The 26,370-nt window shown below is 53.3% G+C and overlaps 1 protein-coding gene across 1 annotated transcript; it reads left to right on the forward strand.

The window, feature by feature from the left end:
- The first annotated feature begins 6,441 nt into the window (after window positions 1-6,441).
- On the forward strand, window positions 6,442-11,052 carry LOC144602008 (Krueppel-like factor 15). The gene is given in 6 exon segments (XM_078414692.1): window positions 6,442-6,492; window positions 6,494-6,799; window positions 6,915-7,004; window positions 7,006-7,252; window positions 7,255-7,285; window positions 10,089-11,052. Coding segments are annotated over 6 exon segments (894 nt in total). The 3' UTR covers window positions 10,258-11,052.
- The last annotated feature ends 15,318 nt before the right edge of the window (window positions 11,053-26,370 follow it).

The following is a 26,370-nucleotide window of genomic DNA, read 5'->3' on the forward strand; positions in this document are numbered from 1 at the left end:
AAAAGTCGCCCATTCCTTCTGTCTAGAGATGCTGCCTGTCCCGCTGAGTTACTCTGTAAACTCTATTTGCTGTCTGAGTCTGTGTATCTTCAATGTCAACCAGCATCTGTAGTTCCTTCCCACCCAACTGTGATCTTCTGTGGACTGTGTCTTTGGTTGCACGACGGACTTCACTTTTGCACTATTCTGCCCACCGAGTATCACTGTTATTAATTTATTGTAGTATTGATGATCATATATTTATTTGTGTGTGTTACGGGCATGTTAACCTGCAGCGAGCAAGATCGTTCTGTTGTTGGTGTAGAGGACAATTAAACACACTAGACACTTGACATCGCCACACACACACACACTTTAAGTCCCGTCGGTCGGTGAGTTAAGATAGGGAAGTTTTGAAGTTTGTTTTCAGTGGCGGGGAGGTGGGAGGTGGGAGAGGGAGGTGGGAGAGGGAGGTGGGAGAGGGAGGTGGGAGAGGGAGGTGGGAGAGGGAGGTGGGAGAGGGAGAGGGAGAGGGAGAGGGAGAGGGAGAGGGAGAGGGAGAGGGAGAGGGAGAGGGAGAGGGAGAGGGAGAGGGAGAGGGAGAGGGAGAGGGAGAGGGAGAGGGAGAGGGAGAGGGAGAGGGAGAGGGAGAGGGAGAGGGAGAGGGAGAGGTGGTATTCTGGATGGTGGGGCCGCGGGCCAATGCAAAGTAAATATTTAATAAAGAGTTGCGCGGAGGTGCAGGGGCTAGAGAGAGAGAGAGAGAGAGAGAGAGCGCGAGAGAGCGAGAGAGCGATAGAGAGAGACAGACAGACAACGCGAGTCCCGGGTCCGGGTCATGTGAAAGGACTCAGGTTTCTCCGGCGCCACTCCGGCCGCTGCTTGCCCCAGGTGGGTCTGCTCTCCGTCCGGGCTACGGTCGCCCCGACTACCGGACCCCAGTTCCCTTGCCCCCCCCCCCCCAGGAGTGGTGGGCAGGGGGTGACCCCGCGGGACACTGGCGGACACTCCGTGAGGGGGTCGGGGTAAGGGGAGAGGGGAGGGGAGAAGAGAAGAGAAAGGGTGAAGGAGAAGAGGGGAGGGAGGGGGAAAAGGAGGGGGTAGATGGGGAGGGTAGGAGACCGGGAGGGAGAGTAAAGAGGGGGATAAGAGAGGGGGAAAGAGATGCAGGGAAGGGGGAGTGGAGGGGGAGAGGAAGGAGAGAGTGTGGGAGAGGCGATGGTGGGGGCTAAGGGGGGTGGGTGTGTGCCGTTTACCAGGCAAGTGTAGCGACGATACCCCGGTCCCAGCGCGGGAGAGGTTACATCTTCGGTGACACGAAATTAACAGGTTAAATTGCTCTATCATTGGCTTCTGGCACATGGGATTGATCCCACGTCGAGTCTGCCACGGGTGTGAGTCTATTATTGGCACGTGTACCCTAGATACAGTGGGGGAAAAGTTTACCTGCTCGATTCCTCTGCTCTGGGGAAAAAGACTGTGTGTAAATACTTTGCCCCTCGGATTCCGATCAAAACTTCCTCCTCTCACCTCCAACCTGTGCCCTCTGGTTTTAGACGCTCCTTGTACTCAGGAACCTGAGGTGGAACTTTTTCCACACACCGTCTTTTCCCCAGAGTAGGGGAATCAAGAACCCGAGGACATAGCTTTAAGGTGAGGGGGGTTAAAGGTTTAATCGGAACCTGAGGGGCAACGTTTTCCACACAAAGGGGAGGGGGTGGGGTGCATGGAACGAGCTGCCAGAGTGGGGTAGTTGAGGCAGATACTATAACAACATTGAAAGGACACTTGGTCAGGTACATGGATAGGAAAGATATGGGCCAAATGCAGGTAGGTGGGACGAGCGTAGATGGGGCGTCTTGGGTTAGGGTGGGCGAGTTGGGCCGAAGGGCCTGTTTCCACACTGTATCTCTAAACTAAACTAACGAGTGTTGCCGGGACTGGAGGTTTGAGTTATCAGGAGAGGTTGGAGAGATTGGGACGTTTCTCCCTGGAGGGCTATAAAATCAGTGCAAAACCAGTGACCCTAGTGACCAGAATTCTATGCAGTGTTCCAAATGTGGCCTTACCAACGTTACAGCCACAACGACACATCCCAAATTAGTAACAGTAATGCCAGGTAACCATAATAGTGCAAAACCAAAGTACGTAGTGCAACCAAAGACACAGTCCACAGAAGATCACAGTTGCTGAGGTCAGTGTTGTGCAGTGTTCAAGAGCCTGATGGTTGCTGGGAAGAAGCTGTTCTTGAACCTGGAGGTCACGGTTTTCAGGTTCCTGTACCTTCTTCCCGATGGTAGCAGCGAGATGAGAGTGTGGCCAGGGTGGTGTGGGACCTTGGGGCAGCGTCTCCTGTAGATCCCTTCGATGGTGGGGAGGTCAGTACCTGTGTTGGACCTTTGATGGTGTGGACGTCAGTACCCATGATGGCAGTGAGGGTCTAGATGGTCGGGATGAGGCAGACACGTTCCTTCACCACAAGGGCAGGGAATTGTTGGATCTCCTGCCCTAGAGTCACTGGTCAGTGAGTATGACAGACAGATGAATCAGAGACCTTTTGGACAATGAGGACATGTTGAGGATGGAAGGGGAGATGTTTAGATGGAGAGTCAACCAGGATGCTAAGCTGGCCGGAAGGCCAAATGGCTGCTCATTCCTCCTAGCTTGAGGGACATGCACTTTATCCATATTTCTTTGGGAACTGGTAGAGCAGCACCAGAGACACGGGCTCGATCATGACCTCAGGTGCTGTCTGTGTGGAGTTTACATGTTCTCCCTGTGACTGCATGGACTTTTCTCCGGGTGCTCCAGTTTCCTCCCACATCCCAAAGACGTGTGGGTTTGTAGGTTAATTGGCTTCTGTAAATTGCCCCTAGTGTGTAAGGAGTGGATGCGAAAGAGGGATAACATAGAGCTAGTGTGAACGGGTAATGGACGGTCAGTGTGGACTTGGTGGGCCGAAGGGCCCGTTTCTGTGTACGAGTGTTTAGAGAGTGTTTATGTGTACGAGTGTTTAGTGTACGGGCTGGCTATTCCCGGTGTATTGACCCAACGGGAATGGGCGGCGGTGAGGGAGATTGTTGTGGGATATTTTAGCAAGTACAGAGTTAACCGCGGTGTGTCGGGGAGTGTTTGCCCAGTTGATTCAGTGCGTGGGTTATTTGTCCTTCGTCAGTGATGACGAGGAGCCTGGGGAATGACGCTTGCTCCCATGTGCCGATGCACGGCAGCTAGAACTTACAGCGACAGCGTTCACCTCTCCCGGTCAACTAACACCGACTCGTACAACTGGCCAAAGTCTTTCAGATAGGCAGCTAACCCTCGCCCCGGGGTGTGTGTTGGGACGGTGCAGGGGGACCTCCACTCTGTGTCTGATTTTCCTGTGGGCATATTTAATACCACATTGGGATTCATGCAGGACGGAAACAGGCCCAACTTAACCATGTCTCCATGTACCTGTCCAAATGTACCTGTCCAATCTGCCTCTGTACTTCCTCTGTCTATTTCATTCCATACACCCACCATTATCTGGGGGGAAAGATTGCCCTACGAGTTCCTATTAAACCTTTCCCTTCACACCATAAACATAGTTGTCCTCTAGTTTGCCACTCCCCTACCCTTGTAGAACGACTGTGGCTATTCATCCTATCTATTCCCCTCTTGAATCTATACACGCCTACACGATCACCCCTCAGCCTCCTACGGTCCAGAAAACAACGTCCCAGCCTACCCAACCTCTCCTTACCAGTCAAACCTTCCAGGCCTAGTAACTCCCTTGAAGAATTTCCTTCCTGTAGCAGGATGACCAGAACTCTATGCAGTGCTCCAAATGTGGCCTTACCAACGTTACAGCCAAAACGACACATCCAAAATTAATAAACGTAATACTGGGTAACCGTAACAGTGCAAAACTAAAGTCCGTAGTACAACCGTAGACCAGACCGTAAAAGATCACAGTTGCTGAGGTTGGTGTTGTGCAGTGTTCAAGAGTCTGATAGTTGCTGGGAAGAAGCTGTTCTTGAACCTGGAGGTCACGGTTTTCAGGCTCCTGTACCTTCTTCCCAATGGTAGCAGCGAGATGAGAGCGTGGCCAGGGTGGTGTGGGTCTGTGATGATGTTGGCCGCCATTTTGAGGCAGCGCCTCCTGCAGATCCCTTTGATGGTGGGGAGGTCAGTACCTGTGATAGACTGGGCAATGAACAGCACAGGAAGAGAGGGAGTGAGTGGGTGTTGAGGGCAGGGGGCAGGGAGTTGTGTCAACTGGTCCGTGTGTCAGACGGGATCTTGGATAACGTCGTACCTGTATTAATAGTGAACCTGACACCTGACACCCCCGAGACCCAGGGCCAGGCTTTATCCCGCCCCCTCCTCTCTTCCAGCTTTCTCCCCCCTACACCATCAGTCTGAAGCAGAGGCCCGACCCAAAATGTTGTCCGTTCATTCCCACCACAGATACTGCCTGACCAAGTGAGTTCCTCCACCACTTTACAGGATTGGCTCCTCAATTAGAGGGTATTAGCTACAGGGAGAGGTTGGACAGACTTCGATTGCTTTCTCTGGAACACCGCAGGTTATGGGGAGATCTGATAGAAGTATATAAAATAATGAGAGGCACAGATAGGGTAGACAGTCAGATCCTTTTCCCCAGGGTGGAAATGTCAAAGTACAGCTTTGAGGTGAGAGGGGCAAAATTTAAAGGAGGCAAGTTGGGGGCAACCTTTTTTACACAGAGGGTGGTGGGTGCCAGGTGTTCTGCCAGGGGTGGTGGTGGAAGCAGATACAATAACGACATTTAAGAGACTTTGGGATAGGCACATGGATATGCATGGAATGGAGGGATATGGATAATGTGCAGACATTATAGAAGTTGGTCTCGGCATCATGTTTGACATGGATATTGGGCCGAAGGGGCTGTTAGTCATAGACTCATAGGGTCAGAGAGTGATACAGTGGGGAAACAGGCCCTTCAGCCCAACTTGCCCACACTGGTCAACATGGCCCACACTGGTCAACATGTCCCACCTGTCCTATTTGGTCCATATCCCTCCAAACCTGTCCTATCAATGTACCTGTCTAACTGTTTCTTAAATGTTGGGATAGTCTCAGCCTCAACTACCTCCTCTGGCAGCTTGTTCCGTACACCCACCACCCTTTGTGTGAAAAAATTACCCCCCGGATTCTGATTAAATTGTTTCCCCTTCATCTTAAACCTATGTCCTCTGGTCCTCGATTCACCTACGCTGGGCAAAAGACTCTGTGCAACTACCCGATCTGTTCCTCTCATGATCTTATACACCTCTATCGGATTACCCCTCGTCCTCCTGTGCTCCAAGGAACAGAGAGACCCAGCCTACTCAACTTTTCCCTGTAGCTCACATCCTCTAGTCCTGGCAACATTCTCGTAAATCTTCTCTGTACCCTTTCCTAAAGCACAGTGCGCAGAACTGAACACAATATTCTAAATGCGGCCTCACCGACGTCTTATACAACTGCAACACGACCACCCAACTTCTATACTCTGGCTGATGAAGGCCAATGCGCCAAAAGCCTTTTTGACCACTCTATCTACCTACAACTATACCTTCAAGGAACTATGCACCTGCATTCTTAGATCCCTCTGCTCTACAATACTACCCAGAGCCCTGCCATTCACTGTATAGCCTGTTTTAGACTATAGAGATACAGCGCGGAAACAGGCCCTTCGGCCCACCGGGTCCGTGCTGACCATCGAGCACACCGTACACAAGCACACTAGGGAAAGTGTACAATTTTACAGAAGCCAATGAACCTCCAAAACCTTCACATCTTTGGAGTGTGGGTGGAAACCGGAAACACCCAGAGAAAGCCCACGGGGTCACGAGGGAGAACGTGCAAACTCCCTACGGAAAGCCCCGGTGGTCAGGATCGAACCCGGGTCTCCGGCGCTGTGAGGCGGCGGTTCTACCCGCAGTACCACTGTGCCGCCTGTTCTTGTGCTGTACTAATAGGGTCATAGAGATACAGCGTGGACCAGGCCCTTCAGCCCAACTTGCCCACACCGACCAACATGTCACATCTACACTAGTCCTACTTGCCTGCGCTTGGCCCATATCCCTCTAAACCTGTCTGATCCATGTGCCTGTCTAAATGACTCTTAAACGATGCAACAGTCCCTGCCTCAACTACCTCCTCATTCCATACGCCCACCACCCTCTGTGTGAAAAAGTTAGCCCTTAGTCTCCTATTAAATGTTTCCCCCCTTGCCTTCCACTTGTGTCCTGTGGTACTGCTGTATGGTGTCTGTTTATACCTTGACCCGTGGCTGACGTTACCCTTGTGTGTGCCAGGGGGTGAGCCGGACCTGAGGCGGGGTGGTGCCAGGGCGTGGCCACAGGGCTCTCAAGCCCACCATGATGAGACCACCTTGTTGGAGCCGGAGGGAGCTTCCTGCAGACGTGCTGCCCACTGGTGCGTCTGGGAGGGATGGTGGTGGAGCGCGCTGCCTACCAGATGCTGCCCTCGCCCCGCAATCAGAGAAGAGAGTGACTGCTGCAGTTCCCGCTCGTGCTCCAGTCCCGAGTCGGGGCGTGCCGGCCGGCGTCACGCCGGGCCCTGGCCCGCGGGCAACCAGGACGGCATCATGGACTACCTCCTGTCACAGACGGGCCACGGGGGCAGAGCGGAGAGGGAGGAGCCGGGGCTATTCCAGCCGACTCTGGAGGAGATCGAGGAGTTTCCTGGAGGAGAACATGGGGATGGAGCTGCCGGAGGGGCCCATGGGGCAGATTGGGGGGCCCACAGGTTCCTGGGGAGGGGCCCCACCGCCTGGCGGAGGGGAAGGGTCTGACCAAACCCCCTGCCCTGGAGCTGAGGGGGGGGCAGGAGAGTAGGCGTGGGCGAGGGGGCACTGCCGGGGACGGGATCAGACCTCGGACCCCCCCGGGGTTCACGTGCAGGGGGGGCAGGAGCCCAGCCCTCAGCCGCGGGGGCAACTGAAGGTGACCCAACTCCTGGTCAATATCCAGGGCCAGACTTTTGCCCTGGTACCCCCACCTCATGCCCCCGTCCCGGCCCCTCGCTCGGATCGCCCCCATGCCCATCGCCGCCAAGCCGGCCCCCGGCGGGGATGAGGCATGCACGGGTGCAGCTGCTGCCGTCCTGGGCCAGAGGCTGCAGCGGGGCGACACGGCGCAGCTGCTGAAGATGCATCGATGCACGTTTCCCGGATGCACCAAGATGTACACCAAGAGCAGCCACCTGAAGGCCCACCTGCGCCGGCACACCGGAGAGAAGCCTTCGCCTGCACCTGGCCCCAGTGTGGGTGGAGGTCAGTGAGAGGAGGGGGTCCATCCACATCCCAACACCCCCCTCCACACACCCCCCACACACCCCCATCCACACCCCCACACCTCCTCCCCATACCCCACCACCCACCCCCAACACCCCCTCCACACCCCCACCCCAACACCCTTCCACACCCCCCTCCACACCCCCACCCCAACACCCCCACCCCAACACCCCTCCACACACCCCCCATCCACACCCCCCACACCTCCCTCCATACCCCCACCCCCACCCCAACACCCCTCCACACCCACCCCCCAACCCCAACACCCCCTCCACACCCCCACACCTCCCCTCCACCCCCCCCCCACCCCAACACCCCTCCACACCCACCCCCCACCCCAACACCCCCTCCACACCCACCCCCACACCCATCCCAACACCCCCCAACACCCCCTCCACACCCCCACCCCAACACCCCTCCACACACCCCCACCCACACCCCCCCACACCTCCCTCCATACCCCCACCCCCAACACCCCTCCACACCCACCCCCCCACCCCAACACCCCTCCACACCCCCACACCTCCCTCCACCCCCCCCCCACCCCAACACCCCTCCACACCCACCCCCCCACCCCACACCCCTCCACACCCACCCCCCACACCCACCCCCCCCACCCCAACACCCCTCCACACCCACCCCCCCACCCCAACACCCCCTCCACACCCACACCCCCCACCCCCACACCCACCCCCCCACCCCAACACCCCCTCCACCCCCACGCCCACACCCCAACACCCGTCCACACCCCCACACATCCCCCCTCCACACACCCCTCAACACACCCCTCAACACACCCTCACACCCCCCTCCACACCCCCCTCCACACACCCACACCAACCCCACCACACCCCCCCCACCCCAACCCCACCCCACCCCCCCACACCCACCCCAACACCCCTACACACCCCCCTCCACCCCCACACCCCCTCCACACCCCCACACCCCCCTCCACACCCCCCCCTACCCCACCACCCCCTCCACACCCCCCTCCACACCCCCCTCCACACACCCACACCCCCCTCCACACCCCCCTCCACACCCCCCACCCCTCCACACCCCCCCTCCACACCCCCACCCCACCCCTCCACACCCCCCCACCCCAACCCCTACACACCCCCCTCCACCCCCACCACCCCCTCCACACCCCCACACCCCCCTCCACACACCCCCACCCCAACACCCATCCACACCCCCCCACACCCCCCCACCCCACAACCCCCCACACCCCCACCCACCCCACCCCAACACCCGTCCACACCCCCCTCCACACCCCACACCCCCCTCCACACTCCCCTCCACCACACCCCTCAACACACCCCTCAACACACCCTCACCACCCCCCTCCACACCCCCCTCCACACCCTCACCCCTCCACACCCCCACCCCAACACCCCTCCACACCCCCACCCACACCCCCACCCCAACACCCATCCACACACCCACCCCACACCCCCACCCCAACACCCATCCACACACCCCTCCCACACCCCACCCCAACACCCCTCCACACCCACACCCCCACCCCAACACCCCTCCACACCCCCACCCACACCCCCACCCCAACACCATCCACACACCCACCCACACCCCCTCCCCCAACACCCGTCCACACACCTCTCACACCCCCCCACCCCCAACACCCCCTCCACACCCCCACCCCACACCCACCCCAACACCCCTCCACACCCCAACACCCCCACCCCAACACCCCACCCCAACACCCCACACCAACACCCCACTCCCCCCCAACACCTTCCCCCACCAGCAACACCCCCCCTCCCCTCCACTAACACCCCTCCAAATCCCCACCCCAACACCCGCCTCACCACCAACCCTCTCCACACCCCCAACCCACCCCCTCCACCACCCCTCCCCTCCACCACCCCTCCCCTCCACCCCCCACTCCCCTGCCCACCCCCTCCCCCTCCACCAACACCCCCCACTCCCCTCCAACACCCACACCCACCACCACCCCCTCCCCCTCCCCTCCACCCCCGCTCCCCTAACACCCTCCCCACCACCAAAACCCTACCAAACACCCCTCCAAACACCCCTTTCCTCTCCAACTCCCTTCCGCATCCCAACACCCTTCCAAACCTCCTTCAAACCCCCTCCACCCCCCACTCCCCCTCAACCACCCTCCCCCACCACCAACACCCCTCCAATCCCCCTTCCTCACCCACCACTCCCCCGCAACACCCACCCCCACCACCCCACTCCTCCCCTCCATCCCCACTCCCCATCTCTTTCTCCTCCCCCCCTCCACTCCCCTCCATCCCCACTCCCCATCTCTTTCTCCTCCTCCCCTCCCCTCCCCTCCATCCCCACTTCCCCACCTCTTGCTCCTACCCCCTCCCCTCCACCCCTCCCTACCACCCCTCCCTCCCCATCTCTTGCTCCTACCCCCTCTCCCCTCCATCACTCCCCTCCCACCCCTCTCCCCACCTCTTGCTCCATCACCCCTCCCCACCACCATCCCTCCCCACCCCCACCCTCCTCCCCTCCCTCCACCCCTCCCCTGCCACACCCCCTCCCCATCTCTTGCTCCTTCCCCCTCCCCTCCACCCCCCACCACCCCCCACCACCACCACCCCTCCCCCTCCCCTCCCCTCCACCCCTCTCTCCCCACCTCTTGTTTCTTCACCCCTCCCACCACCCATCCCTCCGCCAACCCCACCCACCCACCCCCTCCCCACCACCCATCCCTCCCCAACCCCACCCACCCACCCCCTCCCCACCCCTCCCCACACTGAACTGACGTCTCCGTGGTGTGTTACAGGTTCTCCAGGTCCGACGAGCTGTCCCGACACCGCCGCTCCCACTCGGGGGTGAAGCCGTACCAGTGCCCAGTCTGTGAGAAGAGGTTTGCCCGCAGTGACCACCTGTCCAAGCACGTCAAGGTGCACCGCTTCCCCAGGGCCAGCCGCACCGCACGGCCGCTCAACTGACCGCTGCTCCAGCCACTGACCCGGGCAGAGGCCGGGCATGGACCTGCCACGGGGAGGCCCAGACACCTCCGAGCTCCAGCTGTGTTGCAGTTTGTGGCAGCTTCTGATCTGGGTCGAGCACCTCCTCCACTGCCCGGCCAGTGCCGCCGGCCAAGGCTCTCCACCGACCATGACCAACCCAAGGTGGACATCCCAACCAAGGCCTGGCCTCCAACAACCGTGGACAACCAGCCTTCTCTGGCAGATGGCAAGTGGAAGGGACGCACGCTTCTTTGTAACGTTTTCTTCAAGGCAGAAGATCTGGACCTCGCCTTAAATGGAGGGTGAATCTGAGGCCCTGCCTCATCACCGGGCCTGGGCATTCCCACTGGACTCCCGCGCGCCTCACCTCAAATACACACACAGCCCCAGGAACAGTCGCAGGCTGTGTTTTATTGAAATCACATTTCTAGAGACCAGGACATTGGGATGAATTTGTCAAGATCTTTTGGAGACCTTGGAGTACTGTGCTCAGTTTTTGTCACTCTGCTACAATAGACAATAGACAATAGACAATAGGTGCAGGAGTAGGCCATTCAGCCCTTCGAGCCAGCACCGCCATTCAATGCGATCATGGCTGATCACTCTCAATCAGTACCCCGTTCCTGCCTTCTCCCCATACCCCCTAACTCCCCTATCCTTAAGAGCTCTATCCAGCTCTCTCTTGAAAGCATCCAACGAACTGGCCTCCACTGCCTTCTGAGGCAGAGAATTCCACACCTTCACCACCCTCTGACTGAAAAAGTTCTTCCTCATCTCCGTTCTAAATGGCCTACCCCTTATTCTTAAACTGTGGCCCCTTGTTCTGGACTCCCCCAACATTGGGAACATGTTATCTGCCTCTAATGTGTCCAATCCCCTAATTATCTTATATGTTTCAATAAGATCCCCCCTCATCCTTCTAAATTCCAGTGTATACAAGCCCAATCGCTCCAGCCTTTCAACATACGACAGTCCCGCCATTCCGGGAATTAACCTAGTGAACCTACGCTGCACGCCCTCCATAGCAAGAATATCCTTCCTCAAATTTGGAGACCAAAACTGCACACAGTACTCCAGGTGCGGTCTCACCAAGGCCCGGTACAACTGTAGAAGGACCTCTTTGCTCCTATACTCAACTCCTCTTGTTACGAAGGCCAACATTCCATTGGCTTTCTTCACTGCCTGCTGTACCTGCATGCTTCCTTTCATTGACGCGCAGGAGGCTGATCTTATAGAGGTGTATAAAATCGTGAGGGGAATAGATGGTATGAATGCACAGAGTCCATCCACTCTCCACAACCCACCTCCCTATTGCCCAGTGCTCTGGGTGTTATTCATGCCCTCATCACTAATAGACATAGACATAGAAAATAGGTGCAGGAGGAGGCCATTTGGCCCTTCGAGCCATTCATTGTGATCATGGCTGATCATCCACAATCAGTAACCCGTGCCTGCCTTCTCCCCATACCCCTTGATTCCGCTAGCCCCAAGAGCACTATCTAACTCTCTTTTAAATTTATCCAGTGAATTGGCCTCCACTGCCTTCTGTGGCAGAGAATTCCACAAATTCACAACTCTCTGGGTGAAAACGTTTTTTTCTCACCTCAGTTTTAAATGGCCTCCCCTTTATTCTTAGCTGTGGCCCCTGGTTCTGGCCTCCCCCAACATTAGGAACAATTTTCCTGCATTTAGCCTAATCTTAAAATAAACAAAGTGGTCAGTGTGTTAGGCAGCGTCTGATGTACCACGTCTTTTACCCAGGGTCAGGGAATCAAGAACCAGGGGAGACAGGTGAGAGGTGAGAGGGCAAAGATTTAAAAAGAACCCGGGGGGCAAACTTTTTCACACAGAGGGTGGTGGGTGCATGGAACGAGCTGCTAGAGGAGGTAGTTGAGGCAGGTACTATAACATCGTTTAAAGGACATTTGGACAGGTACGTGGATAGGGAAGGTTTAGAGGGATATGGGGCAAATGGGATTTGCACTCTTTCTGGTCCTGATAAGTAGGGAAGCCCCTTGAGCCGTCACAGGATGAGAATTAGTGTGAATACAATTAATTCATCTTGGAACAACTGCTGGGCTTACTGCCGGTCCACACGTGTCGTCATTGCTGCTGGAAGTGGGCGGTGTTTTTAAGGAGGCAATGTATATACGTGTTACTTCTGACACACTGCATTACTTTTTTAATGTACGAGGTCTAGTTTGCATCCTATGAATGTGTGTACATATTCTGTGTATAATGTATGTGGTTAACGCACAGATATATCCCTGATCATGTAAATTATGTGAACGAAGCCATCACACAGATGTACATACGAAGCGGCTCTGTACATTTTCGTTGTTCCATAAAATTAAATATATCTGTACATTTAAATTAAATTCAGAGAATGAGAATATGCAGAGTTGAGCCTGATTTTACCCCATCTCTTGCGATTTTTGCCCGAAAACGTTATCCTGCATTTATACTCTGCAGATGGCCTGATTATAATCATGTATAGTCTCTCCGCTGACTAGTTAGCACACAACAAAAAGATTTTCACTGTAACTCGGTACATGTGACAATAAACTAAATTAAACAAAACTAAACTAGACTAAACTAAATATCCTTCCTGTATCTGGGCGACCAGAACTGCACGTCTTGTACGGCTTGTACGGCTGCATCATGATGTCTCGACTCTTGCAACCTTCCCAATGAAGCCCAACGTGCCAAACGCTTTCTTCACCACCCTGCCCACCTGGCTCGCCACGTTCAGGAACCGTGCACCTGTACTCCCAGATCTCTGTTCGCCAACACTCTCTAGCGCTCTGCCATTCACAGTGTAAGCCTTGCCCCGGTCTAATACCTCAAACTGCAAACACACTTGACAGAGTTCAATTCCATTTGCCATTCCTTGGCTCACCTTCCTGCCTGATTTAGATCTTGTTATATATTTAGATATCCTTCCTCACTGTCCACTGCAGACTTGTCCAAATTGTTACTGCAGATAGCAGGAGGCCCAGCACCGACCCCTGCACCACTCCACTGGGCACAGGCCCTCAATCAGATAAATAACCCTCCAACTGCACAGTGGCGCAGCGGGTGGAGCTGCTGCCTCACAGCGCCACACACCCGGGTTCGATCCTGACGTTGGTGCTGTCTGTACGGAGTTTTCCTGTGGCCATGTGGGTTTCCTCAGGGTGCTCTGGTTTCTTCCCACATCCCAGCGTCAGTGGGTTAATGGGCCCTCTGTGAATTGCCCCCCCCTTGTGTGTGAGTGAGGGGTAGAATACGGGGGGGGGGGAAGTTGATGGGAAGGTGGGAAGAGTGAAATGAGTGGGAGTCAACTATTCGACTGTGGAGTGATCTGCAGCTACACGCGGGCACGAGTCTGGCACAACTCACACTCACAGGCACTCACTTACTCACACACACACACTCACACACACACACACACACACACACACACACACACACACACACTCACACACACACACACACACACACACACACACTCATACTTCTGAGAACCCTAGTACCATCACTCACATGATCACAGCACACTGACACACACTGACACACATGCACTTACTCACACACACTGACACACACTGACACACACTGACACACATGCACTTACTCACATACACTCACATACACTGACACACACTGACACACACTGACACACATGCACTTACTCACATACACTCACATACACTGACACACACTGACACACACTCACATACACTGACACACACTGACACACACTGACACACATGCACTTACTCACATACACTCACATACACTGACACACACTCACATACACTGACACACACTGATACACACTGACACACACTGACACACATGCACTTACTCACATACACTGACACACACTGACACACACTGATACACACTGACACACATGCACTTACTCACATACACTGACACACACTGACACACACTGACACACATGCACTCAGATACACACTCACATACACATTGACACAGACAAATGCACTGACACACACACACAGCCTCCCACAGACACATGTCCACGTTTGCACACATAAGTATAAGGGCAAACCTAATTTGCACTTGAGCATATTACCGCTCTCACTTTTTTCAATTGCTCTTGCACACTCCCTCCCCCCTCTCCTCTCTGTCGCCCTCTCCCTCTCCCTCTCCCCTCTCTCTCACTCACACTTGAATGAGACACGACGCGTCATTCTGCACCAGGACGTAGAGACACGCGTAGCCGTGTTAACCATTAACCTGCTGTGACCCGAACTGTGATAGCGCTGGCCTTCACAGTTAACGTAAGCGCGGCTCTTCACAACACTGCTGCATCGGTGACGTTTGGATGAACAAAACAGGCAGTCGATTTGCGCAAAGTGGCTGTTTTTTGTAAACACTGCCCTGTTGGGAAAGTGAAGGTTAGGGCAAGTGAGTCTGAAAGGGAGATGCAGGCAGGGAGAGGTCAATGGATAGGGTGAAGCTGATGGGCTGATGTGTGTTCATTTCAATGCAACGGGGTGTTGTGGAGAAAGCCGATGAACCCAGTGCCTGGGCCGGTGCCTGGCACCATGGCGTTGCGGCCATCGTAGAGACTTGGTTGCAGGAGAGACGCGACTGGCGGCAGCGCTCCAGGGTTTCGGATGTGGTGGAGAGAGGCAAGGGAGGGTGGAGGAGCTGTGTGACTGATCAAAGAGACGGTCACAGCAGCACTCAGAGGACCAAACATACTCCAGGTGCAATGTACATTGTCAGGAGTAACGTTGTCAAGTCAAGTGAAGTCAAGTCAAGTCAATTTATTTGTATAGCACATTTAAAAACAACCCACGTTGTAACATCACAGGGAGTACTGTTGAAGGGAGTAACATTGCAGAGGGTAACCTTGTCAGGAGTAACATTGTAAGGAGTAACAATAGACATAGAAAATAGGTGCAGGAGGAGCCATTTGGCCCTTTGAGCCAGCACCGCCATTCATTGTGATCATGGCTGATCATCTACAATCAGTAACCTGTGCCTGCCTTCCCCCCATATCCCTTGATTCCACTAGCCCCTAGAGCTCTATCTAACTCTCTTTTAAATTAGGAGACCAAAACTGCACACGATACTCCAGATGTGGTCTCACCAAGGCCCTACACAACTGCAGAAGGACTTCTTTGCTCCTGTACTCAAATCCTCTCGTTATGAAGGCCAACATGCCATTAGCTTTCTTCACTGCCTGCTGTACCTGCACGCTTACTTTCAGTGACTGATGTACAAGATCTCGTTGCACTTCGCCATTACCTGATCTGACACCTTATTTTTGCCGCCAAAGTGGATAATATTGGGAGTAATATTGTGGGGAGTAACATTTACGTGCAATGTAACATTGTAGGGCGACACAGTATGGAGTCACACTGCAGATGTAGCGTTTTCCAGGAGTAATGTTTTTTTTCATTAACAAGGAGCTTTTAATCAATTAATCACAGATACAGAGTACTGAAAGGATCAAGACTGCCATTGGCAATTTGCAAACGTAAATCAGTCATCAGATTACAATGTTGTCATCCTTATCCACAAGGCCCTCGACTCCCCGCAGTGGCCTGCGTGTTATTTTTTCACTCAGAGGGTAATCCGTATCTGGAACGAGCTGCCAGAGGAAGCTGGAGAAGCGGATACAACAACAGATTTTAAAAGACATTTGGACGATATATGGATAGGAAAGGTTTAGAGGGATTTGGGCCAAATGCAAGCAAATGAGACTATCCCAGGTGGGCAGAATGGCTTGTGTCTGTGCTGTAGGTCTCTGTGGCTCTAGATCCCAATTATTATGTCAGGGTATTATAAGAAAATAACTGCAGATGCTGGTACAAATCGATTTATTCACAAAAAGCTGGAGTAACTCAGCAGGTCAGGCAGCATCTCGGGAGAGAAGGAATGGGTGACGTTTCGGGTCGAGACCCTTCTTCAGACTCATTATGTCAGGGTATATGGACTGGTCTTGCTGAGTCCACATTGTGGAGCTGTTTAGTGATTGGGTTGGTGGTTTGGGGGAGTCCGGAACCAGGGGCCACAGTTTCAGAATAAAGGGTAGGCCATTTAGAACGGAGATGAGGAAAAACTTTTTCAGTCAGAGAGTTGTGAATCTGTGGAATTTCTCTGCCTCCAGAAGGCAGTGGAGGCCAATTCTCTGAACGCATTCAAGAGAGAACTAGATAGAGCTCTTAAGGATAGCGGAGTCAGGGGGTATGGGGAGAAGGCAGGAACGGGGTACTGATTGAGAATGATCAGCCATGATCACATTGAATGGTGGTGCTGGCTCGAAGGGCCGAATGGCCCACTCCTGCGTCTATTGTCTATTGTCTATTGACATGTTATCCTAAAAGCACGTTTGATCCTTGGCAGAGTGCGAGTTCCTTTCCCATCTCAGCGGTTTTTCAGGTTCATTCAAATGTATGTAATAAAAAGGAACTGCAGATGCTGGTTTATACTAAACATAGACACAAAGAGCTGGAGTAACTCAGCGGGACAGGCAGCATCTCTGGAGAACATGGATAGGTGACATTTCAGGTCGGGACCCTTCTTCAGTAGGTGGGAGGAATGGGGGGAGGTGGTAACTGGAAGCAAGTAAAGACCAGTACAAATCAGGGCCGAGTGGCCTGATTCTACTCCTATCACTTATGACCTTATGAGGGCTGGCAACAGGTGACCTCAGGCAGGGAGGTTCCCTGATAGGCCAAATGTTGGCTTGGGATGGTGTGATCTCGAGGGATATAGGTTGTTGATACAGGTCAAGCGTGTGCAGTGAGGTAGAGGTACAGTGTAAAACCTCACTAGCAGCAGCATCACGGACACATAGACACACACAGAAACATGTTACACATCAATTCTCCAAGACGGTGAACAGAAAAACTCTGTGCAGAAACAGGCCCTTCACTGAGCCACGCCGACCAACTATCATTCTATCCTACACACTAGGGACACAATTTACTGAAGCCAATTCACCTGCAAGCCTGCACGTCTTTGGGATGTGGGAGGAAACCGGAGCACCCGGAGAAAACCCACGCAGTCACAGGGAGAACGTGCAAACTCTGCAAAGACAGCACCTGAGGTCAAGATTGAACCCGGGTCTCTGGCGCCGTGAGGTAGCGGCTCTACCACTGCGCCACCGCGCTGCCAAACCGTTCCCGGTGGTGTGGGACTTCAGGCTTCCGTACCTCCTGCCCGACGGTGGCAGTGAGAAGGGGGCATGGCCAGGATAGTGGGGAGGTGAGGTGTGGGGGGGGGGGGGGGGGGGGGAGGTGCTTTTGAGCAGAATGCTGGGGGTGGGCGCATACTGCGGGAGGAGGAGAGAGGATATGGGTGAGGTTCAGGAGCGGGTCAGAGGGATGGATCAGAGATGGGTTGGGTGGTGCAATCATTAAATCACTTATTGAAGGAACAGGCTCGGGTCTGTAGGGAGAACACAAGTTAAGAAATAATAAGCCTGTGATTTTTGTTTTGTTTAATCATTAATCCCCCTCTGGGAAAGTGCTGAGCTTTGAGATTCACATCCGTCTGGCAGAGTCTGGAATAGAGTCCCAGCCTGTTCAACTTTTCCCCACAGTTCAGAGCCTCGAGTCCTGGCAACATCCTCATAAATCTCCTCTGCAACCCTTCCAACTTAACACCAGCTTTCCCCATAACATGGTGCCCAGAACTGAACACAAAACTCCAAATGTGGCCTCACCAACGTCTTATACAACTGCAACATGACCTCCCAACTTCCATACTCAACTCTGACTGAGGAAGGCTATATGCCAAAAGCCTTTTCGACCACCTCATCTGCCTGTGACACCACTTTCAAGGAACAATGCACCTGCACTCCTAGGTCCCTCTGCTCTCCAATATTTCCCAGAGGCCCTACCAGTCACTGTGTAGACTTTCCCAAATGCAACACCTCACATTTCTCTGTAATTCCATCACCATTCCTCAGCCCACCTGGCCAATGGATTGAGATCCTGCTGCAGTCTTTGACAACCACCTTCACTAGCTGCAATACCACCCATTTTTGTATCATCTACAAACTTGCTAATCTTGCCGTGTAAGTTCTCATCCAAATCATTGATTTCGATGACAGTCCCTTCCTGCACAGCTGAGTGCAAGAGTTGGGATATCATGGTGCAGCTGGACATAACATTGGTTAGACTGCACTTGGTGTGTGGTGTATGGTCCTGGTCTCCACACTACAGGAGGGATTGCTAGCAATGGGGAGAGTGCAGAAGAGAATCACACCATGTTACCTGGAAAGGAGGGATGAGACAGACTGGGATTATTCTCGCTGGAGCGTAAGAGGCTGAGGGGTGACCTTACAGAGGTTTATATAATCACAAGGGGCATGGATAGGATAGAGAGCCAGAATCTTTTCCCAGGCCAGGTCAGTCTGGAACTAGAGGGCACAGGTTTAAGATGAGAGGGGGGAAAGTTAAAGGAGATGAGAGGACCATTCAGTAGTCTGATCACAGCAGGAAGGAGCTGTTCCTGAGTGTGGTGGTGCGCGCTTTCAAGCTTTTTTTATCTTCTGCCGGATGGGAACAGGGAGAAGAGGGAATGAGTGGTCCTCTGTGTGGCCTGGATGGATGGGCTTGCAGACTGGAGCCAAGAAGAGAAGGTTCCTGCCACTGACCTCCCCCACGCTAAAGAGGAAGGTGGGTGTCTGCCCTGTGTGTGTGTCCGTAACCCAGCAACCTGCAGCAAAGACCATCAGTGCCAGGCCCAGGCAAACGGCCAGAGGCCAGCTCTTTATGGAGGCACTAAATCTCTGGAGAAGACAGTTGCTCTTGGAGTTTCTTTCCAAGAAGTCCACAGGCTTACAGTGTGAGAGTCAGAATCAAGAGTGTTTAATTGTCATCTGTACCGGAGACAGAACAATGAAATTAGACTTTAGATTTTAGAGATACAGCGCACAAAACAGGCCCTTCGGCCCTCTGAATCCGTGCCGACCAGCGATCACCGAGGGCCGTACAGTAGCACTATCCTACACACTAGGGGACAATTTACAATTTTACCGAAGCCAATTAACCTACAAATCTTTGGAGTGTGGGAGAAATCGGAGCACCCGAAGAAAACCCACGCGGTCACAGGGAGAACGTACAAACTCCGTACAGACATCACCCACAGTCAGGATTGAACCCGGTCCCTGGCACTGCAAGGCAGCAACTCTACCACTGCGCTACTGTGCTGCCCAGCTTAACAGGCCCGTAAAACACCATAACACATAGACAAATATGTAATAATCAATAAACAATATATTAAAAACTAGATAACCAAAATAGAGTGAAGGTGACCATGATGGTGTGAGGTACTCATAATAGTTGCAAAGGCATCGGCAATAGTGCACAAGTGACCCTAATAGTGCACGATAACTATAATAGTACAATTTTTTAGAGCTTGGTTTAGGGTTTCAGAGATACAGCAGGGAATCAGGCCCTTCAGCCCATCGAGTCACGCCGACCATTGATCAGCCCATTCACACTAGTTCTATGTTATCCCATTTTCTCATCAACTCCCGACACAGTAGGGGCAATTTATAGAGGGCCAATTAACTTACAAACCTGCACATTTTTAGAGCCATTGCCTCACAGCGCCAGAGAACTGGATTCGAACCTGACCTTGGATGCTGTCTGTGTGGAGTTCGCACGTTCTCCCTGTGAGTGTGTCGGTTTCCTCCCACATCCCCAAAGACGTGCGGGTTTGTAGGTTAATTGCCCCTCTGTAGATTGCCCCTGTTGTGTAAGGAGTGGATGAGGAAATGGAATAACATAGAACTGGTGTGAACAGGTGATCGATGGTTAGCATGGACACCATTAGACCACAAGACATGGGAGCAGAACTAGCCCATTCAGCCCATCGAGTCTACTTCACCATTCGATCATGGCTGATCTATTTTCCCCTCTCAACCCCATTCTCCTGCCTTCTCTCCGTAACCTTTGATGCCCTTACTAATCAGGAACCTGTCCATCTCCCATTTTAAAAGTACCCGATGACTTAACCTCCACCGCCGTCTGTGGCAATGAATTCCACAGATTCACCACCTTTGATGGGCCGCAAGGGCCAGATTCTGTGCCATATCTTGTTCGGTATCAGTTGAACACTGCTGTACGCCGCCTAGTGGAGATCAGCAGCACAGCAGCAGCCAGGGGCACCTGGTGGGTGGTGCTCTGTAACTAGAGACCCTCTCTCTCTTTACAAACACACGTCCCATGACAGTGTTTTCCAGGAACATCACGCCATGGAATGAAGGAAACCCGATCCCTGTAGATCTGAATGAACGGACTTCACACACGGAGAGTTATGCTGTGTAGCTAACACCGAAGCTGCCTCTCTCTCTCTCTCTCTCTCTCCCTCTCTCCCTCTCTCCCTCCCTCTCTCTCTCTCTCTCTCTCTCTCTCTCTCTCTCTCTCTCTCTCTCTCTCTCACACACATACACACACACACACTTCAATCCCATTTTAGAGAACTACTCAGAGTACTGTGTTCAGTTTTGGCCACCCCTGCTGTAGGAAAGATGTCATCAAGCTGGAAAGAATGCAGAGAAGATTTACAAGGATGTTGCCAGGACTCGAGGGCCTGAGCTACAGGGGGAGGTTGGGCAGGCGAGGACTTTATTCCTTGGAGCGCAGGAGGATGATCTGATAGAGGTGTACAAAATCGTGAGAGGAATAGATAGGGTGAATACACAGTCTTTTAAAAGTAGGGGAATCTAGAACCAGAGGACATAGGCTTGAGGTGAGAGGGGAAAGATTTAATAGGAACCTGAGGGGCAACTTTTCCACAGAGGGTGGTGGGTGTATGGAACGAGCTGCCAAAGGCAGGTTGTAAAACAACATTTAAAAGAAAGTTGGATAGGTACATGGATAGGAAAGGTTTAGAGGGATAAATGTGGGCAAATGGGAAAGCCAGTATGCCTACTTGGTTAGCATGGGTAAGGTGGGCCGAATGGCCTGCTTCTGTGCTGTACGCTCTGTGACTCTGAGGGTTGGGAAAGGGGGCTTTCTGTTCGGAAAGACAAGATACTAGTTTCTCTATCACTCACATACACACACACACCCACACACAGGCCGATATACACACACACAGTCACCCATACATACACTGGCACACATATACACACACACACCCACACACAGGCAGATATACACACACACACATACACACACAGGCCGATATACACACACACAGTCACACATACACACACTGGCACACACATACACACACACACCCACACACAGGCAGATATACACACACGCAGACACACACACATACACACACACACACACAGGCAGATATACACACACACACATACACACACAGGCCGATATACACACACACAGTCACACATACATACACAGGCACACACATACACACACACACACAGGCAGATATACACACACAGACACACGCACATACACACACACCCACACACAGGCCGATACACACACACAGTCACACATACATACATAGGCACACGTACACACACACACACACACACAGGCAGATATGCACACACACAGGCACACACATACACACAGGCAGATATACATACACACAGACACACGCACAAGCACACACACACAGGCAGATATACACACATGTGCACTCACACACAGGCACACACACACAAAACAAATATACCCACAGGCACACACACACTGATACACACTCACACCCTCACACACACACACTGATACACACTCACACCCTCACACACACACACACACACAAACACACACATCCCCATATGCAAGCGCACACGAACACACAGACATACACTCACAAGCACACAGATACGCACAAGTACAGGTGCAAGCACTAATACACACATACTCATACACTCTTGCCTGCAGTAGATGGGTGAATGGCCTGCCCCTGATCACCAGACTCGGCGCCAGAGGCAGGTGAGGATGAGGGTGAGCAGGGAGGGCGTGGGGGTATGTGGCGTGCGAGCCGGGCGAGCAGTGCAGCAGGGTCAGGCAGGCTGTGAGGGTTGGATGGTGCCAACACACACAGACCCTGCCACCCTCCCCTGCCCACTCACACCCGCCCAGTAACCTGTCACTGATTAACGTGGGGATGGCAGTGAGGCAACGTTTAACCACAATCGATAATTCACATCACGGCCGAATGAGTAAACAGCCATGACTTGCATCTTTCTGCATGCCCGTTGAAGTTTATTGAACCCATTCAGTAAACGCGGTGCACTCATCCTGAGAGAGTGAAGCTCCCTCTACACTGTCCCATCACACACTCCAGAGGTCAGACACAGAGTGAAGCTCCCTCTACACTGTCCCATCACACACTCCAGGGGTCAGACACAGAGTGAAGCTCCCTCTACACTGTCCCATCACACACTCCAGAGGTCAGACACAGAGTGAAGCTCCCTCTACACTGTCCCATCACACACTCCAGAGGTCAGACACAGAGTGAAGCTCCCTCTACACTGTCCCATCACACACTCCAGAGGTCAGACACAGAGTGAAGCACCCTCTACACTGTCCCATCACACACTCCAGAGGTCAGACACAGAGTGAAGCTCCCTCTACACTGTCCCATCACACACTCCAGAGGTCAGACACAGAGTGAAGCTCCCTCTACACTGTCCCATCACACACTCCAGAGGTCAGACACAGAGTGAAGCTCCCTCTACACTGTCCCATCACACACTCCAGGGGTCAGACACAGAGTGAAGCCCCCTCTACACTGTCCCACCACACACTCCAGAGGTCAGACACAGAGTGAAGCTCCCCCAGGGGGGTGTTGTAACTGTGAGGGGGGGCCGGTCCTCACCCTGTCACGGTGGGTGTCGAGGAGAGGTTTGTGCGGGGAATGATTCCCGACCGCGCTTACCCCCGCTCCAACGGAATTGCTCATTGGGCCCAGACCCTGGAATCTTTCCTGGAAGCCGCCGGACACAACGTGAGCCGCCTCTCCGAGATGCCCAGCGTGCTGTTCCATGACGCAGAGAGACGTTTACTGTACAGGCTGCTCCTGCACACTCTACACTTCCTTGCCCTCGTCTTCCATCCGGACTCGCCCTGGCGGTCCGTGTTAGCACCTGACGGCGGGAGCGGTCTTCGGTGGAGGTCTCTCTACAAGGGAGTCCTCCCCCTTTACATTGGGGACCCGGGGTGGAGAGTGTGGCACTGAGGCGTGGTGTGTAACAGATACTTAAGTCGGTTCACGGACTCGCCAGCCACCGCGAGTGCATTGTAGATAAAGATGCCACTATTGGATTATGATGATTGCCTGATGCGATGTGACTAGTGAACGCTCTTGTACCTTCTGGTACCCTGCAATATGCAATTATTGAACAAGGTCCTTGGAAGGGAAAAGAGTAAATCTCCCTCTACACTGTCCCACCACACACTCCCGGGATCAGACACAGAGTGAAGCTCCCTCTACACTGTCCCACCACACACTCCCGGGATCAGACACAGAGTGAAGCTCCCTCTACACTGTCCCACCACACACTCCCGGGATCAGACACAGAGTGAAGCTCCCTCTACACTGTCCCACCACACACTCCCGGGATCAGACACAGAGTGAAGCTCCCTCTACACCATCCCACACACTCCCGGGGTCAGACACAGAGTGAAGCTCCCTCGACACTGTCCCATCACACACTCCAGGGGTCAGACACAGAGTGAAGCTCCCTCTACACTGTCCCATCACACACTCCCGGGGTCAGACACAGAGTGAAGCTCCCTCTACACTGTCCCACCACACACTCCTGGTGAAGCTCCCTCTACACTGTCCCACCACACACTCCCGGGATCAGACACAGAGTGAAGCTCCCTCTACACTGTCCCACCACACACTCCAGAGGTCAGACACAGAGTGAAGCTCCCTCTACACTGTCCCATCACACACTCCAGAGGTCAGACACAGAGTGAAGCTCCCTCTACACTGTCCCATCACACACTCCCGGGATCAGACACAGAGTGAAGCTCCCTCTACACTGTCCCATCACACACTCTCGGGATCAGACACAGAGTGAAGCTCCCTCTACACTGTCCCACCACACACTTCCAAAGCGTGCAAGTGTCTTGAAACTGGGTCTCTGGAAAGAATAACCTGTGAACGGGACGGTTTGGGGAGGGCTCAGTCCAGACCCAGACTAGGGCTGTGGTGGGACAATCCAACAGGTCTCCACTCCACAAACCTTGGCCGCCATCATCTGTGAGAACAGCACACTCTGTATCCTGACCTTCAGCAGAGTTAGAGGGATGATCGTGGTGGTTTCTGCAGCTTTCACTGAGAATTAAAATCCAGATTTCTGGTCGTCATTCAATGGCAACAAAACAGCTCGACTCCAGACTAATTATTGAACCACATCCACGTGGTTCATGTTTCATGTGCTTGTTCACATGTTATGCACTGCAGCACTAAATCTCCTCAGTTCATCCAGACCTCATGGAGTAATAGATTCGTACAGCAGAGACACAGGCCCTTCGGCCCACCACACCCATGCTGACCTCTTTGCCCATTTATACTAATCCCATTTGTTCACATAGGATCTGTAGGGATCCACGCCATGCCTGTTTAACTGCCTGTCCAGAAGTCTCTTAAATGTACTGACTGTATCTGACTCCAGCACCTCCTCTGGCAGTGAGTTGCAAATACCAACTACTCTGTGTGAAAAAAACTCTGTCACATTGTGGAAACAGGCCCTTCAGCCCAACTTGCCCATGCCGACCAACATGTTCCACCAACACTAGTTCCACCTGCCTGCTTTTGCCCCTTATCCCTCCATACCTGTCCTATCCATGTACCTGTCTAAATGCTTCTTAAACATTGCGATAATCACTGCCTCAAATACCTCCTCCAGCAGCTCATTCTATACACCCACCACCTTTTGTGTAAAAACAAGTTGCCCCTCAGGTTCCTGTTAATTGTTTATCCCCCCCCCCCCCCCCCCCCCCCCCCCATAAACCTATGTTCACTTGTTCTTGATTCCCATACTCTGGGCAAGAGCTCTGGGTATTTCTCAATCTATTCCTTTCACGATTTTATACACCTCGATAAGATCACCCCTAATCCTCCCGCACTCCAAGGAATGAAGTCCCAGCCTGCCCAATCTCTCCCAATAGCTCAAGCCTTCGAGTCCTGCCAAAAGCAAGGGTGCAGTCCTGATCTTCCAACCTACCTCATTGTAGTTATTGGACTTTTCTCCTGTGATTGTAACACTATAACACCGTGACACTATATTCTGCATTGTGAAGTATATTTTTTCTACATTTCTTCTGCTATTTTTCTACAAAGTGTAGTATTTACGCACGGCTTGATTGTACTCATGTATGGGATGATTTAGCGGGCAACTCAGCGGGTCAGGCAGCATCTCTGGAGAACATGGATAAGTGATGAGTTGCATCGGGACCCTTCATCAGACTGATTGCGTGGGAGGGGAGAAGAAAGCTGGAAAAAATAGGAGGGGCAGGACAAAATATGTAGGAAAGAACTGCAGATGCTGGTTTACTGTACACTGAATGTTGGAGTTACTCATCGGGTCAGGCAGCATCACTGGATAGAAAGAATAGGTGACATTTCGGGTCCGAACCCTTCTTCAGACTGAAAATTAAGGTGGGGGGGAGGGGATAAACTGGGGGCGATAAAGGCCAGGACAAATCCGGGCCGGCAACAGGTGACCTCAGGAAGGGTGGAGCCCACAACGGCCTGTTGTTGGTCGAGGAGGAGGTACAAACGGGAGGGATACAAGGATGGGAACAGTGGAACAGTGGACGGCGAGGCTGGGGGAAAGGGGGAGAGAGAGAGAGGTGAGGGGATGCAGGAGTTACTTGAAATTGGAGAATCAATCTTCATACCGCTATGATTAGAAATAGCACGCAAAGTTTGTCATTGTATCACGTGGCAATAACAAACCAACATCAGTGCGTCCTCCCCTCCACGACCCTCTCTTCTCTCCCTCCCCTCACCTCCACTACCCCCTCCTCCCATACACCTTCCTCTACCCTCCTCCCCCTCCTCTACTCCATCCTACACCCTCCTCTCCCCTCCTACATCCTCCCCTCCCCCTCCTCTCCCCTCCTACCTCCCCTCCCTCTCCTACACCCTCCTCTCCTACACTCTCCC

Source organism: Rhinoraja longicauda, chromosome 17, assembly GCF_053455715.1.
Source record: "Rhinoraja longicauda isolate Sanriku21f chromosome 17, sRhiLon1.1, whole genome shotgun sequence".
Classification (NCBI taxonomy): domain Eukaryota; kingdom Metazoa; phylum Chordata; class Chondrichthyes; order Rajiformes; family Arhynchobatidae; genus Rhinoraja; species Rhinoraja longicauda.